The sequence below is a fragment of the Urocitellus parryii genome, chromosome 4, assembly GCF_045843805.1.
Source record: "Urocitellus parryii isolate mUroPar1 chromosome 4, mUroPar1.hap1, whole genome shotgun sequence".
Taxonomy (NCBI): domain Eukaryota; kingdom Metazoa; phylum Chordata; class Mammalia; order Rodentia; family Sciuridae; genus Urocitellus; species Urocitellus parryii.
Window position 1 is genome coordinate 76,005,229 of NC_135534.1, and position 20,667 is coordinate 76,025,895.

The 20,667-nt window shown below is 32.9% G+C and overlaps 1 protein-coding gene across 2 annotated transcripts in view; it reads left to right on the top strand.

Moving 5' to 3' along the window:
- The window catches only part of Eed (embryonic ectoderm development), a 30,440-nt gene extending 12,543 nt beyond the window's left edge, over positions 1-17,897 (top strand). Inside the window, exons 6-12 of one of the 2 annotated variants that reach the window (XM_026382468.2) lie at positions 268-349; positions 4,294-4,385; positions 5,549-5,682; positions 7,809-7,914; positions 16,209-16,367; positions 17,113-17,186; positions 17,562-17,897. In XM_026382468.2, the coding sequence (XP_026238253.1) occupies positions 268-349; positions 4,294-4,385; positions 5,549-5,682; positions 7,809-7,914; positions 16,209-16,367; positions 17,113-17,186; positions 17,562-17,688 (774 nt within the window). In that variant the 3' untranslated portion in view covers positions 17,689-17,897. The remainder of the gene's footprint in view (positions 1-267; positions 350-4,293; positions 4,386-5,548; positions 5,683-7,808; positions 7,915-16,208; positions 16,368-17,112; positions 17,187-17,561) is intronic. The other variant, XM_026382469.2, reaches the window with a different exon arrangement.
- The last annotated feature ends 2,770 nt before the right edge of the window (positions 17,898-20,667 follow it).

Genomic DNA, 20,667 nt, shown 5'->3' on the forward strand with positions numbered 1-20,667 from the left:
ATTAACTGTTTTTAACCCTGGGGGCACATTAAATTACCTAAGGATCTTTTAAATGAGTCTTTGCTATCCAGTCCTATCAGAACATCTTCAAGTGAGACTTGAGCATCTTTTTCCCCCTTCAGTCTGCAGGACAATTTTAATTTGTAGCTAAGGTTGAAAACCACTACTTTAATGAGTAAAACTATTTTTCCATTTTCTTAAGACTTATAAAAAAAAAATTACTGATTTTCGAGATATGAAATTTGAAATATTTTAAATTTATTGTAGCACTATGTTGGTCATGGAAATGCCATCAATGAGCTGAAATTCCACCCAAGAGATCCAAATCTTCTCCTGTCAGTAAGTAAAGGTAAGAGAAGCAAATGTTTCTTTAGTCTTATTTCTTCGGAAATAACAATTTTAAAGAGTAGGTCACTTCCTTTCTGCGCTTGCACTTGTGGTGGAGGCAGCTAGTGCGCTTCAACATGCAGGATGATGCTGGTGAGTTCGTGGACCTGTACATGCCACAGAAATGCTTCACCAGTAGCTGCATCATTGGTGCCAGGACCACGTGTCCATCAGATGAATGTGGCCAAGGTGGACAGGGTCACCAGCAGGTTTAATGGCCCATTTAAAACCTATGCTATCTGCGGGGTCATTCTGTAACAGTGAATTTTTATAAAATCTTAGGCTACATTAGTATTTCACAAACCAAGAATTAAAGAAAGGAACAGTGAAATGTACTTATGGCATTGACATCAGACTTTAGTAAAATAATTGGTACTGACAATGAAGTATATGTTACCCTTCTCATTTAGCATATGGTATTGTTGTAGTTCTAGAACTTTGTCCTCATATGAATAATTATAGTTTTGTCGGGTTTTAAGTGACACAGGCTCAAAGTTATAGCATTTTAAAAAGTTTTTAAAGATAGTTTTAAAAACATTTTTACCAGTTACCATCACTCTGTCTAATCATGTAATCAAAACAGCATATGACAATCACTGTTTTAATTTTCGAAGATTGTTGTATAAAGGATTCTTTGTAGAATTCCATAAAATTCTTATTTCTCCAGCATAAACTTTTAAGAATATTTTCTATGAAGATAAAGCTTTGTATTGCTCTTATGCTTGTGCTGACATTATAAGTTTATTCTGGGTCTAAACAGGCCACTTAATCATTCTAAATCATTTCTGAGCTTTCCAAAATGAATTAGGTTGTGTTGTTTCTATTTTTCATTGCCTTCTCTTATGCTTCTACTTATTCTAGTCAAGTTTTTTCTTAGGCATATCAGTCCTCAAATTAAAACTTGGGCTGGGAATGTAGCTCAGTGGTAGTGTTATAGGAAAGCAAGGAGTTGAAACTCCAAATCTCAGTTCTTGTGTTCTGACATAACAAAATTTAAAATCAGACACCAAAAGCTATTCAAGAGGACTTTAAAGAGAAAGTAAGTGAAATTAAAGTAAATAAGCAAAGTGAAACTTAAAGCAGAGAGCACTCTTACAATGAGACACTAGGGCATCTGAGCAGAGAATGATAAAAGGAGACAATGCTGTCTACAAATTTATTAGTGTTTGATGTTAACCAGAATTAGAGACCATTCTGTACTCTTTGCCAATCAGGTGTTCAACTTCTTTCAGGTAGTGGAGGGGTTTTTTTGTTTTTGTTTACATTTTTGTGTGTGTGTGTGTGTGTGTTGCTGGGGATTTAACTCAGGGCCTTGTGCATGCAAGGCAAGCACTCTACCAACTGAAGCTACATCCCCAGTCCCAAGGCAGTGGAGTTTTTGACCTTAGTTGCTCATCTCTGGAACTGTCATGGTGGCCATCCTATTTAGGGGGGCTTCATCTACAAGTCAATCCCATGTTGATGTGGGCACTGGGGTCATTAGCTGGTCAGAAGTTACCTTAGTGCGCCTGTTTTACTAAAGGAAACTTTCTTCCCAGACAGATGAAGACACCTATAGCCATAATTCCTAGCTTCACATCACCATCAATGGACCCTGTCAAGTCCCATCCCATTAATCCTTTTCTTTTGACATATTTCCCATTAGCTCCTTTTCTTCTGTTTATTGTCTACAAATTAACTACCACACTTTTCTTTCTCATCTACTTTGAAATAGTTTAAAGAAGGACCTAAAGTAATTTAAGGAACACTGTGACCTTGCCATGCATTTCACTTCTCATTGGTAGCTACTACCTAACATTAGGGCATGCCTAGCATGTGTAATGCTGTGAGTTTGATTCCCCAGAAACAAAAAAACTCCCATATGAAAATTGTGTCAATTTTTTCTGTAAATATTGAGGCTGAAGTTAAAATGACTATGACTAGGCCAGGCATGGTGGTGTAAGCCTGTAATCCCAGCAGCTCGGGAGTCTGAGTGAGGCAAGAGGATCATGAGTTCAAAGCCAGCCTCAGCAATTTAGCTGTTTTACAGCAATATTAATATATAAGCAATTCAACAAGACCCTGTCTTGAAATATAAAAAAGGGATGGGGATTTGTCTCAGTGGTTAACCACCCCTGAGTTCAATCCTCTATATTAAAAAAAAAAAGAAAGAAAGAAAAATTACCGCTAGGAAAAGAAGTTACTTTTGTCCCCTGGTGACAGTAATTGAGCTCAAATATTCCTGTACAGCTGAGTAGACTAATTCTCCTTGTTTAAATATCACAATTTTAACCCTGGTCTTTCCCTATTGTATGAGCAAGAATGTTTTTAAAAAAACATACAGCCTTGGGCTGAGGTTGTGGCTCAGTGGTAGAGTGCTTGCACAGCACATGTGAGGCACTGGATTGGATCCTCAGTACCTCATAAAATAAGTAAACAAATAATAGCATCGTGTTCATCTATATAGCTTTTTTTAAAAAAGCATACAACCTTTTCAAGCTGAGTAGAAATTTTACTGTAAATGATGCCATTAAGAAAGTGAAAAGACAACCTATGAATGGGAGAAAATATATGTCATGAGCATATGAGCTCTTACAGCTCAACAATAAATAGACAACCCAGTTAAAAATGGACAAATTTTCCAAATAAACATGTCTCCAGAAAATACACACAAATGACCAATAAACAGATTAAAAGATGTTCACCATTATTAATCACTAAGGAAATTGAAATCAAAAGCACAATGAGAACCATTTCACAGATAGTTAGGGTAGCTATAATAAAAAAGGCAGATAGGTATTGATTGAGATGTGGAGAAATTATAACATGATCAAACATTGCTGGTTGGAATGTAAAGTGTAACCATTTTGTAAAACAAGCTAGCAGGTCCTTAATATTAAACATAAAATTATGAATTGTAGGTAGGGGTGTGGGTTTGCTCGTGCATGTGCACATACTTGTACTAGTGAAAAACATTTGTATACTCAAAAACTTGTACATGATTGGAATCAAGAAATCAGTTTTATAGCAATGTTAATTTCTCAATGTACTATTGCCTCCTGGTGGTAATCATATAGTATGTTAATACTCATTTACAATATGAGTATTGTTATATTTCAAGCTCTACGTGGCATTCTTTTGCTATATATTTTTAAAACTTTTTATATATACATGACAGTAGAATGCATTTTGACATTATACATACATGGAGTGTAACTTCTCTAATTAGAATCCCGTCTTGTGGTTGTACATGATGTGGAGTTTCACTGGTGCTTGCTATATATTCTTTATTGTTTAATAGAATAAGTTGGGACGGGACAGGGGGTGGTATATTTCAGTGATAGAAGGCTGGCCTAGTATACGCAAGGCCCTGGGTTTGGTACTCAGGGCTGCAAAAAAAAAAAAAAAAAGAAGTTCAAATTACAGTTACGTAATTTTCAAAGGAAAACTGTCATACTATACAATCGTGTTACAATGCATATTATTTTCAGTCATTTTTGGCTTTCTGTAGAAATCTTATAAATCTGTTAAATCCCTTTTGATTTGTTAATATGAGTGTGGTGAAGGGAAGAGCTAGTACCTTATTCTGTGGTGTAGTATAAAATTATGTTAAATCTCTGTTTTAATCTCAAAAGTATCTCTCCATCAAATTAGGATATTATTTAAAGAATCTTATTTGACATAAATAAGCTTAAAATATTTTAAAAATATTTTTTAAATTACATAATTTAAAAAATTGTCTAGTTAATACTATAAATGTTATAAATATTTTAAGTTGCTATATAATATGGATTTCATTATTACTCTTTACTGTGTGTAACTTAAGTCTAAACTTTTATAGTGTTTGCTTCTCTAAGGAGGTGCTGAAAAAGTTCAGAGTAAATGAATGATAAAAGTTCATCTTAATTTTTTGTATGTTTACACTAGATCATGCTTTACGATTATGGAATATCCAAACGGACACGCTGGTGGCAATATTTGGAGGTGTAGAAGGGCACAGAGATGAAGTCCTAAGTGCTGTAAGTTGAAAGCTACAGGACAGTAAAGTTCAGGTTTATAAGCTGTGAACAATCCCCATGGAACTCTGTTCTTAATAGAAAGCATATGTTTGTTTCATACAGCCTGCCAGGCAGGCATTTTATTTATTGAAAATGTAAGATTTTAATCTTACTGGTGAAGGAATAGAGCAAGAGTTTTTTTGGTGTTTGTTTTTAAAAATTACCTGTAGTGTATCTTACCAGTGCCTAGATTCTCATGTAAGAATAATATGAACTTATTCCTTTCTATCTTTAATCTAAAATCACCCCAAAAAAGGTAACTTTTTTTCTTTTTCGTGTTTCTTAATTACTGAAGGAACACATTACACTAGTTAAGAAACATTTTCTTGTTCGGCACTGTAGTGCACACCTATAATCCCAGCAACTAAGGAGGCTGAGATGGGATTGCTAGTTCAAGGCCATCCTCGGCAACTTAGAACCTGTCTCAAAATTAAAAGGTCTGGGTATATGGCTCAGTGATAGGGGGCTTCTGGGTCCAATCCAGAGTACTGCAGAAAATAAAAAAATATATTTTCCCTTTTTCTTTGAAGTAAGTTATCTACTTTTTAGAAAGCATTTTATTGTGCTCACACTGAGTTTAAGGTGACTTTTTTCCAACTCTCGTGTTTTTTTCTCTTTATTCACTTAAAAAGTGAATTCTAACACCAATGTAACTTTGAAATATTTTGATTTACTAGTATAAAATAAAATCTGAGTTGTTTAAGGACTCATAGGTTCAAATTCAGATATCAGTTGAATTTCTTGATTGGAGTTGGACAAGAAAAGCAATGTAACTTTTCAGCTTTTTGTGTCATAATAATTTTACCTCAGCACTCAATATATACTTTGAAAATCAAGCAAAGGGAATACTTTAATATAATGGAATAGATAAAAGTAAAATTCACATAATTTACTTTCTGGCCTTCCATATTATAAGAACTCATTTACTCTGGTGACAAACCAAATAAAACTTTAAATCTTGGAAGTAGTAAACTGTGATTTATGGATTACATAGATGAAAAACAAAATGGAGTTAGTATTTTGATTTGAAATACAATTTTCACTGTGTTAGGTGAAAATTGGACAAATATAATTTGTGATGGTAATTTTTATACTTAATTTAAACTTTTCTGTTTTACATATAGGATTATGACCTTTTGGGTGAAAAAATAATGTCCTGTGGTATGGATCACTCCCTTAAACTTTGGAGAATCAATTCAAAGAGAATGATGAATGCAATTAAGGAATCTTATGATTATAACCCCAATAAAACTAACAGGTAACAGTTAATATGCTTTATTGTGCTGTTGAATAGATGTGTTTTACTTTTTCCCTGAATTGTTTAATAAACCCCCAACACTAAGTTTAGAAGTCTTTTAATAAGCTTTAGGTATAATTTATCTGCCATAAAATTCACCCCTTTTAAATGGAAACCTTTTATTTTTAATGCTTATGGCTCAGTTTTTACAATCCCTTTAGAACTGTTTTTGCCTTCATTTAGTAGCATATTTTACTGATTTTTATTTAGCTATGCATATACTTGACCTTTTAAATTTACACATATAACATATAAAATATTTTTTAGACGTTGTTATTTATTTGTACGTGGTGCTGAGAATCTAACCCAGTGCCTCATGCATGCTAGGCAAGTGCTGTTCCACTGAACCACAACCCCAGGCCCACATATTAACAGTTTTACTAGACTAAAGTAAAAGACATATCAGTAAATTCTAATTCAAGATAATAGAACGTATTTAAAAAGAATAATGATAACATTTTTTTTTTTAATGAATCTTACTTCATTAAATAGAGAAAATTTAAATTCAGAAGTCTTGTTCCATGATACCGTGTGGTGGGCAATTTTGTAACTTCCTTGTGTTTTTGAAATGTCTCAGTTTTGGAAATGTCTGAATTCTTAATGCAGCTAACTTTTTTAAGCATTACATGAGGCTATCATTAACACTTTCATTTTAAACGTATGTTTACATATACTAATTTTGCCTTTTTGTTTAAGCAAAAAGCTGGAGGTTATCTTCTGGTTTGCAAACTATATTAATAATAGTTAAATTTGTAAGCTACATTTAAGTGCACTTATCAAACCTTAGTGACTTTTAAGAATAAATACAACTTTTAGAATTCTATTTTAAAAGACCATAGACTAATATGGTGTTGAATTTGTATTTTGAAATTATTTTGTATATTTCTGAAATAAATACAAATTATATTTCTTAGTTTACAGAAAATAATATTGAGTTGTGTTGGTTTTCTCCTTGAAAGAGTTTAATCATAAGACTTTTAATATGTACTTGACTTAAAGGCATTTAATGTAATTGTGTAACAGTTAAAAATTTATGTTAAATCATCAATAACATTTGAATGTTTTAACAAATTCCCAGAATTTGAATTGGAAGCATTATACCAGATAATGCAGCCCAACATTCTTTTTACATATGAGGGCAAATGTAAGAAGAGAACATGTCAATTGACTAAGACAATTAATTCATGATGTGTAATTCTATAATTATTTCAGTATAAAAACCGGCTCTTGGGGTTGGGGAAGCAGTCACTGGTAAAGTACTTGCCTAGCATATATGAATTCTGGGTTCTATACATAGCACAACAATAACACACAAAACTGAATTATTTACTAGATTAGAAATATTAGGTGTAGTATTAAAACCAGTAACTTCAGAATTGGTAGCAGCTTATCTTATTCATTGTCTTCTTGCAAGTGTCTTTAAGGGAAGAAATGGAGTCACATTTTAGTTTCCGAAATATAGAAATTATTTGGAAAGGTCTTTATCAGATTTCAGCAAGGCTTTTTCAGAAATTATTTCTTGAGGCAGGACTGTAAATTTATTTGTAGCTGACTTTGAGATGATGTTTCATTGCTTCCAGAAAGATGGCTATCTTAAGTATGTTAACTTTCATAGACCATTAATGCTGAATTTTAAAGGATTGAATAAGTAGTTTAGTGTACTTTTGTGGGAAAATTTCACCCCTGCTATCAGATCTCTTTCTTTTTTATTGGTTAGGATACTCAGAATTGAATGATTAATTTGGGGTCATATGTAGTACAGTTTTATTTTTTAAATATCATTGGACAAAAATAAGATTGAAAATTGATAACGGAAGAAAATAGAGAAAGAAAAATGGAGACTTACTCTTCAGTAAACAGATTGAAATATAAGTTGTCTGGAAACAGAGGGATTGATAGTCACATTTTATTTTTAAAAGTTTTATAAGTCAGGCTACAGATGTAGCTCAGTAGTAGAACACTTGGCTAGCATGCAAAAGGCCCCTGGCCATACCACAAAAAAGAGTTTTATAAATTCAAAAATTAAAACCAGTGTCATTTCTAATATTTTTTTTCTTTTAACTTTTTACATTTCTATTTTCCTTCAGGCCATTTATTTCCCAGAAAATCCACTTTCCTGACTTTTCTACCAGAGACATACATAGGAATTATGTTGATTGTGTGCGATGGTTAGGCGATTTGATACTTTCCAAGGTATGAAAAGAAACTGCAGTTAAGCTGTACTTTCAGAGAGAAAGAAAGAGAGTGCGAGTGTGTGAGTGTGTATGTGTGTGTGTGTGTGTGTGTTTGAAACTTTGCAAATTCATTTGGTTAAAATGAATACTAGAAGGGAAAAATATTAGACTCTCAAAGTCTAATATTTTGGTAGATTTGAAAACTTATTTTAGGAATAATACAATTATTTGTGCTCCAGTAAGAGAAATGTAGCTTATAAAGTGATAGTGTTTTCTGATATTTGATGATGTTGCAAAATAACCAATCATTAAAACCAACAGTGTTTCTTTTTTTATTGATATGTTTGTGTCTATTTCAATAACATTTTATTCATAAAACAGGTGGCTGGAGTTGGTTGGTTTATAGGCTATAGCCCCATCCTGCATATCCTGCTCTAACATGTTGATGGATGTAGGTATACCCTTCCATATTCATGGGTTCCACATCCTGCATTCAGCCAACCATTGATTGGAAAAAAAACAAAACCCTGCACATGTACAGACTTTTTTGTCATGATTCTCTAAGCAATGCAATATAACAGTCATTTACATAGCATTTATATTGCATTAGATGTTATAAGTAATCTAGAGATGATTTTAAATATATGGGAATGCTGGGTGTAGTGGCATACCCATGTAATCCCAGTCACTTGGGAGGCTAAGGCAGGAGGATGGCAAGTTTGAGGTCAGCCTCAGCAGCTTAGTGAGATGTGAGATTGAGTCTTAAATTTAAAAAAAAAGGGAGGGTATAGGAATGTAGCTCAATGGTAAAGCACCCCTGGGTTCAATCCCCTTTGCCAAAAGATAAATAGAGTCTATGGGAGGATATGTGTAGGGTATATACAAATACTGTGCCATTTTATATAAAGTACTTGGTATTTGGGGGGGTCCTGAAACCATTCTCTTACAGATACTGAGGGCTCAATTTTCACACACACACATTTTAAGATGGCAATTGAGAGAAGTTATTGGTGATGTTATTTGAACATTTGGATTGCCAGATTTGGAAAAAAATGCTATTTGGTTTCTTTTCTTGATGCGGATTTCAGGATATTCATGTATTCTTGGGCCAGAACCTAATTTATTTTTTTTCTTTTCCTATGGGTATAGTTTTACTGCTCTTGTTTATCCCCCCCCCTTACACTTTTGATCTTGAAATAGTTATATTCAGAGGAAATTTCAAAGATAGTAAGTACAGAAAGGTTCAGTGTGATCAATTCCCAATTTCCCCTAATGGTCATATTTTACATAAGTATAACACAATATCAAACCCAGGATATTGACACTGTTATTATAATGTGTGTGTAGTTTCTTGTTATTTTAATCACATGAATTTTGTCATTTCAAGAATGTAACAGTTTGGAATCTTTTGAGATTGTTTTTTCCCACTCAATGTAATGCCCTGGAGATCCATCCAAGTTGTTGCTTATATCAGTAATTCTCCTTTTTATTGATAAGTAGCATTTCATTGTATGGGTATACCACCACAGTTTATTTAACCATCTATTGTAGGTTGTTTTGGTTGTTTCCAGTTTGGGGCTATTACAAATAAAGCTGCTAATTAATGATTTTGTACAGGATTTGGTGTGGACTTGTTTTTCATTTCTCTGGGATAAATGCCTAGGAGGGCAATTGCTGGGTCATGGTTAAGTTTGTTTAGTTTTTTAAGAAACTGCCAAAACTATTTTCCAGAGTGGCCGTGCCATTTTACATTCTCACCAGCAATGTATGAGAGATCCAGTGTCTCCGAATCTTCGCCAGCATTTGGTATTGTCATTATTTTTTATTTTAGCTGTTCTGATAGGTGTGTAGTGATATCTCATCGTGGTCTTAATTTGCATTCCCTGATGGCTAGTGTTGTCGAACATCTTTTTCATGTGCTTATTTATCATCCATATATCCTTTTTGGTGATGTCTCTTCATATCTTTACTCATTTTCTAATTGGATTGGTTTTGTTTTGTTTTTACTGTTGAGTTTTGAGAGTTGTTAATATATTCTAAATATGACTCCTATGTCAGATACATAGTTTGCAAATATTTTCTTCCAGTCTGTAGCTTTTCATCCTCTTAACAGGGTCTTTAAAATGTCTTCAATTTTTATGAAATTCAATTTTTGATTTTTAAAAAAAAATTTGTAGGCAATGCTTTTAATGTTGTATCTAAGAACTCTTCACTAAGTCCTAGGCCTTAAAGATTTTCTCTTTTGTTTTATTTGTTTTCTTGCTATGTTTTCCCTCAAATGTATGATCTTTTGAGTTAATTTCTGTAAAAAGAGGTTCAAGTTGAAGTTAGTTTTTTCCCTATACATATCCAGTTACTCCAGTATTATTTTTTCAAAGACTATGCTTCTTCCATTGAATTGCTTTTGTACCTGTCAAAAATTATTTGAACATACTTTGTTCCATTGAACTGTATGTCTGTCTCTGTGCCATCATTACATACATGGTCTTCATTATTGTAGCACTATGATAAGTCTTGAAATTGGATAGGTTGATTTCTCGCTTTATTCTTTTTCAAAATTGTTTTTAGCTATTCTAGTTCTTTTGCCTGTACATATAAGTTTTAGAATGAATCTTGTCTACATTTACCCAAAAAAAAAAAGAAAATCTTAATGGGATTTCTTTTTGGGATGAAGGAGATTTTGATTGAAATTATGTTTAACTTATATGTAATTTTGAGGGGCACTAATATCTTGAGTCTTATAATCCATAAATACTGTATGTCTTTCATTTATTTAGTTTTTAAATTGTATTTATCAGCATTTATGCCTTTTAGCATACAAGTCCTTGTTTGTGCTTTGTTGGATTTACATCTAAGTATTCTTTATTCTCTTTTTTAGCTATTATAAATTGTATTTAAAATTTCTATTTCCATGAGTTCATAACTAGTCTATAGAAATACAATTGATTGAATATTAATCTTGAATCCTACAACCTAAATAAATTGCTTTTTCTAAGAAGTTTTTTTGTTCTTGTTGATTCTGTGATTACTTGGGATTTTCTATGTAGACCATCTTGTCATCTATTAATAGGACAATTTTACTTTTTCCTATATGATCTGTATGCCTTTTCTTTCTTTCCTTATTGCACTGATGAACTCAACTGTTGGTGCTATTTTGAATAACCATGTTAAGAACAGACATTTTGACTATAGTCTCATAATTATTAGTTGGGTTTTGTTGTTGTTGTTGTTCTGTTTTGTTTTAGGTATTCTCTGTCAAGTTGAGAATTGTATTCTCTTCCTAAATTTTTGAGTTTTTCCACAAATGGGTTTCATTTTTGTCAAATGCTTTTTCTTCATAAGTTGATTAAAATTATGTTTTTTCTTTATTCTGTAGCCTGTTAATTTAGTGGATTGTACTATTTTTTGAGTATTGATCCAGCCTTGTTTCTCTAGAATAAACCCTACTTGGTCATGCTGTATAATTTCTTTTATATGTCATAAAATTCTATTTTCTAAGTATTTTTGTGGATGATTCATGAAGTATTAAACTTACCTGAATTTTTTTCCTTGTTATTTTAATATGGTTTGGGTATCAGTAATAATGACTTTATATAAATGAATTGGGACTATCTACTGGGTCTCTAATGATAAAACCTGTTTTATTCTTGAAATTTGTATTGTTTTTTGTCATTTTCTAGAGCTTTATCAGTATTGATCTTTTCAAAGAACTTTTTATTTTGTTGCTCTTTATGTTTTAATTTTTATTGGTATCTTCTTTTTTTAAAGAAGTTCTGTGAATTTATTTTAGATATGTTTCATGGGAGTTTGAAAAGTATTTTGATATTGAATGGAATGTTCTATAAGTGAAAATTAGATACTATTGGTTGATGGTGTTAAGTTCTTATTGATTTTATGTATACTGTTTTGTCACTTACTAAGAGACAAGTGATTAAATCTCCAACTATATTGTAGATTTTTCTTTCTCCTGACAATTCTATTACACGTTTTGCAGTTCTGTTACTCGGTACATATATATTTGGTATTGCTGTATCCTGGTGGCCTTACCCTTTTATTGTTATGTAATATTTTACTTTTTAACATCTGTTTGTTATAGTTGTGTAAGTTTCTTATAGATTACATATCATTGAGTCATTTTGTTATTAATCCTCTCTGGTGGTTTATTTTATTTGATTTATTTAGACCATTTATATTTAAGCCTTAACATAGGTAATTATATTAGTCTGCTAGATTGGTTATTTTTGTTTATATGTTTTTATTTTCATTTCTCTCTCTGGGTTTTTTTCACTCTTACTTCCTGTACATTATATTTTTTAGAATTCCATTTTTATTTATGTATTATATCTTCGAGTATATTTCTTTGTAGTTTTTTTCAGTGGTTGCTTTACTATATATGTGTAACATGTCATGTTGTATTGGTATTTTATCAATTCAAGTGAAATGTATGACTTTTCATTCTTTATTCTTCATTTATAACTCTTAAATATTTGCTTTATATTGAGAACCACATCAAAATCTTGCTTCAGTCATCAAATATAATTTAGAAAACCCAAAAGAAAAGGGAGAGTGTATTACATACTACTCATCTTGCTTTTTCTGTTCTTCCATACTCATAATGCCAAGATGACTCCTTAAATAATTTCCTTCTGTTCAGGAAACTTCTTTTATAGGTAGGTCTGCTGTTGACAAAATTCTCTTAGTTTTCCTTCATCTAAGGATGGCTTTATTTCTTCTTCATTCTTGAAGGATGTAGTCACTGAATATAGTTTTCTGGCTTCACAGTTTTTTAGGTTTTGTTTTTTTTAACTATTGAAAAAGTGTTTTTCCCCTCTTTGGTTTGATGAGGAATCTTCTGGAAATTTTTCTCCTGTAGATAAGGCATTCTTTTTGTTTCTGCTTTCACCATTTTTCCTTTGTCTTTAGTTTTTAGATTGAACATGAATATATTTGTAGTTTGGGGTTTGAGTATAATTTGAGTGGAGATTTATTTTGTTAGCGTTCACTACCTTCTTGAATCTTTGATAGATTTTTTATTATTATTATTATTATTATTTTAGTCATAGATGGACATGATACCTTTATTTTATTTATTTTTTTATTTTTATGTAGTGCTGAGGATTGAACCCAGAGACTTACACATGCTTACAGGAGCACTCTACTACTGAGCCACAAGCCCAGCCCTAGGTTTATGTTTTGGGGGCATATTTTTGTCTCAGATTGGAAACCTTTCAACCATTATTTGAGCTATTTTTTAACCCTGCACTCTTCCTAGTTTGGAGTCTGATGAAATGTGAGATCTTCAATTTGGTTTCTCGGATTTTTCTTCTTTTTTTAAGTTCTGTTTTCTTTTTTATACTCAGATTGGATAATTACTGTTATTCTCTTTTTAAAATTCTTAACTCTCCTCTGTCTTCTGCTATTCAGCCCATCCATTGAAGTTTTAATTTTGATTATAATACAATGTATTTGTACTCATTGAAGCGTTTATATGATTGCTGCCTTAAAATCCTTATCAGATAATTATGACATCTATTGCTTCAGTATTGGTATCTTTTTTTCTTTTTTCAAGTTGAGATTTTTCGGATTCTTAGTATCCCAGTAATTTTTTATTGATTTGTGGATATTTGGGGTATTATGAGACTCTAAATCTTCTTTCAAGCTTCCCTTGTGGTAGGCTTCTTTGATACTTTTCAGCTGGGGAAGGAGAGCACAGCCTTGTGGTTACCAGACTTTCTACTAGGCCTCAGTTAATACAACCATAGTTGGAGGGGTTGGGATGCCTCATTAGTGTTGATCTAATAGTCTCCACTGCTGTGTGGATAGTTAGTTGTGGCCTTACCATTGAGTGGTTGTGACTGTCCTGACTCTGTTAGGCCTTCTCTGATACTAGGCCAGCCAGAAAGTCACCTTATTGATGCTAAGAGTATGGGATACCAGTGGATATGTAATCAAGGTACTTAGTTATGACTTAAGAATGGTTCCTTACCAGGATTTTGTAGGTTCAAGTGAAGATGAGTCATGGGTTTTTCTGTGCTGTTTTGAGAGGCTTGTCTTTACTTGTTAGTATTCTTGCTTTGTTGCCTTCTCTAGCATCCAGTCTGGGATATAAAGAAAATCCAGAGAACTCAACACTCTTATGGTTCACATTCCTGAGTTCATAACTTGTCTGCCTTTTCTCACCTTTAAGATTGTTTGCTTTATATATGATATTTAGTCTTTTAAGTTACATTCAGGGGAATTAATAGAGAATAGTGAATCTACTCCTTTTTTTTTTTTTTTGTAGCAGCAATAAACAGCCAGTAGCTTTAAATTTCTACCCTTTAAACTTAATCTGGCCAGTTGTTCAGTAGTGCACACTTATAATCCCAGCAACACAGGAGACTGAGGCAGGAACAACACAAGTTTGAGTCCCTTAGCAACTTAGTAAGACACTGTCTCAAAAAAATGAAAAGGACCAGTGATATAATTCAGTGGTTCATGAACCCATACTCCTGGGTTCATTTCCCCATACTGGGAATAGTAATCACACTTAAGGACAGGATTTCTGAATTTAGGTGGGAGGTTGGACTAAATATTAATGGTCATCTCAAATCTGGCTGTGTTAAAAATCACTGGAAGAACATGGTAAAAATAGATTCCTATACTTTATCCCCCAAACATTCTAAATTTGGCACAAGAACCCTAGAAATCTGTGATTCTAAAATGCTCCCTAGATGATTTTGAAGGTAATGAATCAGCTCTGGTAAATTCTTTTTATCTTCCCTTACTTTAGTTTTCCATGAGGCGGGACTCTAATAATTAAAATTCTTGACTGGGGATGTAGCTCAATGGTAGAGTGCTTGGCTGGCATGCCTTAGGCCTTGGGATTGATCCCCCACCACAGGGGGGAAAATATTCTTTATCAGCACAGTAAGAAGTACATGAAGAACAATTTTATAATTCTTATGCTTCTGCCTTCCCCTTAGAGATTCTGATTCATTGGGGTTGGGGTCATGATGAGGTTCCTGAGAAAATTCCACAAGTTATTATTGATCTAGTTGTACACTTGTTCAAGAGTCATCAAGCTAAGGTGATCTCTGAGGGTACTTTGTAGTTAAGAACTTGTGTAACAGATACCATATAGCATTATGTTTGAAAAAATTTGAAAAAGAATAAAAAAAAAGTGTTGTCCTGCCAGGTATGGTGGTGCATGCCTGTAATCCCAGTGGCTCTGGAGGATTGCTAGTTCAAAGCCAGCCTCAGCAATTTAGCAAGGCCCTACACGACTCAGTGACACCCTGTCCCTAAATAAAATATAAAAAAGGGCCGGGGATGTGGCTCAGTTGTTAAGCCTCTCTAGGTTCAATCCGTGGTATTAAAAAAAAAGAAAAAGTGTTGTCCCATTCTGATCTTCTTATGACCATGTGGTTAAACTGTTTAAATGCCAGTGACCCTTGCTGCAGGGTTGCCACCTTTGATAGTGTAAGCTGCACAGCAAAATCCAGGGAGCACTGTTTACTTAAACCAAGGTTTCTTAATCTGGTGTTATTGAGGTTGTGCTGTATAATGTAATTTGGTGAGGAACTATCCAATTCATCAGAAGATTTTTGACAGCATGTCTGGCTTCTACCAATTAATAATATGAAAGGCACCCACAGTTTTGAAATTTTCTTTTCATTGTATTCTTTACCAGTTCCTGCCTAAGTAGGAATGTGTGCACAAAGAGTCAGTGTTACATGATAAGAGAAGTATAACTTCATACCATTTGAGCCCATCCACATGTCGGTGTCTTGATGTTAAACTACTGCTTTGATTGCCTCCTTTTGCCCTACTTCAAACCTGATCTTCAAGGCACATTGAATGAGTTCATTATTTATATCTGTTACCTGTCAGGTGGTACAGACATTGTGGTTGAAGAATCCAATAAAGGATTAGAAATAAGTTGGAAAATTAGGGAAACTGGTGATTAAAAAGAAGGACCAGATATTGAAAAGCCATGTATTCTAATACAGTGTTTTTATAAATATACCTTTGAAATGTAATTTCAAAGTATCTCTGGGTACCAAAGTATCTAGAGCTGAACGTGGTTTGATTATGAAGAGAAATTGTGACTTCCAACATGAATATTCCAAACAACATAATTTTTTTGTATTGTCTAATTTTGTTGATCAGATTTCTTATACTCAAATGTGGACGTTGACTGTATACAAATGAATGTGTATCACTGGATTAACCACATTCTTTGACTTGTCATTCTAAAATAATAGTCTTGTTTTAAATTTTTAAAATTCAGTTCTAAAATTAATACTTGTTTTTCTCATTTTTCTCTTTTAGTCTTGTGAAAATGCCATTGTATGCTGGAAACCTGGCAAAATGGAAGATGATATAGATAAAATTAAACCTAGTGAGTCTAATGTGACTATTCTTGGGCGATTTGATTACAGCCAGTGTGACATTTGGTACATGAGGTTTTCTATGGATTTCTGGCAAAAGGTAGCAGCATATTTTTACATTTTGAAATTATTTGGCTTATAAAACACCATTGTAATTCTAGCTTTTTCTGTTATGTCCATGTTCTTTTTTCTCTAAGAATCTATCTTGATGTTTTGTATTGATTAAAATATTCTGCCATTGTGGGCTCTGTATACCATTTGCAATACCTGTTATAAATAAAATTGGCAGTTTGGTATCAGTAGTTAAATTTGGGTTACATTCCATAATAACTGTTACTAACATTTAATATTTTAGTGATTGGAGTGTTAAATTACTTCTGTAGCTTTTTCCTAGGAAAATCAGCATGGAAGACAGGTTAAATAATAGTTACTAGTTACCTAAAATGTTAAAGAAATCTGTTGTTAGGATTCTGTGGTAACAAATTAACTGGGTATTCATTTCTTAAAAAAAAAAAAAAAGACATGTTTTGGAAGAGCTTTCCACAGCTGTTGCTATAATTCTTTAAGGCAGGGCAGAAAAAATAGTACCACATTACAATGTAAACTGTAAAGCCCTTCATAAAATTGTGAAGTGCCTTCTTATTTTATTCAGGACACCTGTGAAATATTAATTGCTCTTATTCCTATTTACAAATCAGGAATATAAGATCCAAAGAAATAGTCAAGAGCGCAGTCAGAGGCTGGAGCCGAGGTTTTTCTGAAGTAAGAAAGTTGTCTTAGGATTGTTGAATGCCTTGGAGCATGGTGATTTTATTAATTTGATGTTTTTAAAAATGTTTACACAGATGCTTGCATTGGGCAATCAGGTTGGCAAACTTTATGTTTGGGATTTAGAAGTAGAAGATCCTCATAAAGCCAAGTAAGTATTGAGAAATTTCTATAATATTAAAAATATTATTCCCCCCAAAGTTTTATGCAAATATAGAAGAAATATTGACATTTGCAATATCATCCTTAAATAACATTTTAACATTTACAAATTTCAGAGTTACAAGTATTTTTTTATTTTAATAATGAGCACCTTGGTGATACTTGTACAAATTATATGGTGCCTCTTGAGTTTAAAATATACCCAAATTTTATGAGATTTGAGATTGAACTTTTAATGAAGATAGTCTGGTTTTAAATGCTTTTTAAAGAGACTTGGTATCTGTTTATTTTCTTATTCATTTTAAAGGTAGATATTGGTAGTATAATGTAAAATATTTAACCTCTTGTCATGTTTTTTCCCTAGATGTACAACACTGACTCATCATAAATGTGGTGCTGCTATTCGACAAACCAGTTTTAGCAGGGATAGCAGCATTCTTATAGCAGTTTGTGATGATGCCAGTATTTGGCGTTGGGATCGACTTCGATAAAATATTTTTTCCTACTCAAAATTAGACTGTGTTGTCTGTGTAAAATAGAATTAATGTATCTTGCTAGCAAGAGCACATAGAGCATTTAGACTGGTTTTTCAGCTTTCAATCAGGCTGAGCTGAATGTAGTGATGTTTACATTGTTTACATTCTTTGTACTGTCTTCCTGCTCAGACTCTACTGCTTTTAATAAAAATTTATTTTTGTAAGCTGTGTGTTATTTTATTTTCACTATGATGAAAGCAAGTTGAAAGTTATAAAATTATAGCTTATCTATTTGTGATGATCTTTTTTTCTTAACTGGAGAAAGCAATTTAATGTAGAGATTAAGTGTAGGCTCTACAACTAAGCTGAAATTAAATATTGGCTCTGCCACTGTGTAACTTTGGGTAAGTAACATCTCTGTGCTTTAGTTTGCTCATGTGTAAAATGAATAATACTACCACAAAAATGAGAAGCAAATTATTTTAATGTATTTGGAGCATTTAGAATATTATTTGCCAAATAATAAGCCCTAAGTATATTTTATGATTATTGGCTATTATGTTTTATGGTTTTATAGTTTTAGTGATTTTTTTTCTGTGATGATTCCACAAGTAATTATATTTAAAGTTCAGTAGTATTAGAACATATGTTTTCTTGTCAGTAGATTTGTAATTGGACCATTAGTAAATTTAGTGGAAATGTTATTATTAGAACAAAGGAGAGGACACACTGTTTAAATGCACAGTCTAACAATGAAAGATACAGGGAGTATGTCCATGTAGTGAGTTATTGCCTCATTTCTAAAATGGTAGCCAATAGGCTAAGTGAGATTAAGTAGATCTCATAGGGTGGAAGGTAGTTGGGTTTTGGTCTCAGACATAGAGCATGTTGCATTTATTTGTGAACAACAACAACAAAATCTCCAAAGAGGACCACAATCACATGTCGAATGTTAACCAACCTAAAGCAGAATGAAGAAAGCCTGAGTAGTCATGAAACTATGGTAGAGATAAGGTGAGGTGAGCCAGGCCAGGGTAAAATATGGAAGACTGAATTTTGTCAAGTTTTTAAAAGGATTAATAAAATTTTCTTTTTTGTATTTTTAAAATTTGGTTTTGATATTGTATACTTGTATGGTATTGGACAGTGTCCTGTCTCTGAAGCAAGGTCTACCTCCCTGAAATAATACAGTGCTTTAACTCTTAGTAAACAGGAAAACTTTATCAACATTTATCATCTTTGCATCCAGTGGATCCTTCTTAAGTTGAAAACCAAAAGCAAATAAATTTTGATGCATAAACATTAAAGATAGTACTGTGACATCCTTTTAGCAAAGCAAGGTGGTCCAGTTTATTATGGCAAAATACTGCATGGTGTAATCCTTCCTGTTACAATCTAACTGGGTGAGAGTATGTTCCCTTCATAGAAACATTATTCACTACTTGAAAGGGAAAATTCTGCAATGTAGGTCATCTGAAGACAGGCTGAAATTTCACTTACACAATCAGCTTTGTCACTATCTCTAGAGTATAGTGCTATGTCTGCCTCTCGTGATCTTCTGATTCATCTAAACAATAAAATGACAGAAGTTAATAAACATCTCAACATTGAAGGTATCTTGTCTCAACTCTCCAATTAACAGATGTTAGTGGGCAGAGTGGATTAAAAAACAAGTCCCAACTATATGTCTGTAAGAGACATATCAAAGACAGCCACAACCTGAAAGTGAAAGGATGGAAATTGATCATGTGAATGGAGTCTGAAAACAAGCAGAAGTAGCTACTCCCATATGACAAAAATTATATCAGAAAAAGGAAAAAAGGTCACTTTGCATTGGTAAAGGGAGCAATCCAACAAGAAGATATAACAATAATAAATGTTTATGCCCCAAGTATGAGCGTAACTGATTACATAAAAGGCACTACTCAAATTGGAGCCCCAGATAACCGCTAGTACAATAATACTGGGTGATTTCTCTGACCATTAGATAGCTCAATTGGACAAAAACTCAGTAAAGACTGTGGATGTTAAAAATATAAATCAAATGGACCTAACAGGCATCTATAGAGTATTTCATACAATAACAATATACTTCTCAGAATCTCATGGAACCTTTTCCAAGATAGACCGTATTTTAGGCCATACAGCAACTCTTACCTAACCAAAAAAATTTGATATAATTCCTTGCATCTTATCAGATCATGATGGAATGAAATTAAAAGTCAGTACAACCAAACCCTGTGAAAGCTATATAAACAGCATGGGGATTGAACAATATTCTGAAGGAGGAATGGGTGATAGAAGAAATTGAGAAATTTAAAAATTCTTAAATAAGAATAGTGATGCAACATACGAGAACATCTGGGACATTTCGAAGGTAGATCTGAAAGGAAAGTTTATAGCTGAAGAGAATTAGAAAGGTCCCAAATAAATGACCTAATGATGCATTTCAAGGCCCTTTGAAAGGAAGAACAAACCAGTTCCAAAAACCCGTAAAAGGAAGGAAAGACTTAAGATCACAGCTGAAAATCCATGAACTTGAGAATAAAAAAAACAATCCAAAGGATGGATGAAGTAGAGTTCTTTTTAAATAGATTGATAAATCCTTAGCCAAACTAAAAAAGGGAGAAAAGTAAGATTAATGAAAATCAGAGATAAAAAGGAGAACTCATCACAGATGTTAGAAATCCAGCATATCATTAGGACTATTTTGAAAACTGGGAAACCTACAAGAAATGGATACATTTCTAGATGAATACATGCCAAAGCTGAATCAGAAACCTAAACAGGTCAATAACTTGTATTGAAATACAAGCAGTAATAAAAAGACTTTAATGAAAGTTACAGAACATTAAAAGACATTGAAGAGCTTTGAAGATGGAAAGACCTCCATGTTCCAGGACCAGATGGGTTCTCAGTCAAATTCTACCAAACCTTTGCAGAAGAACTAATGTCAATAATCCTGAAATAATTCCATGAAATAAGGACGTAACC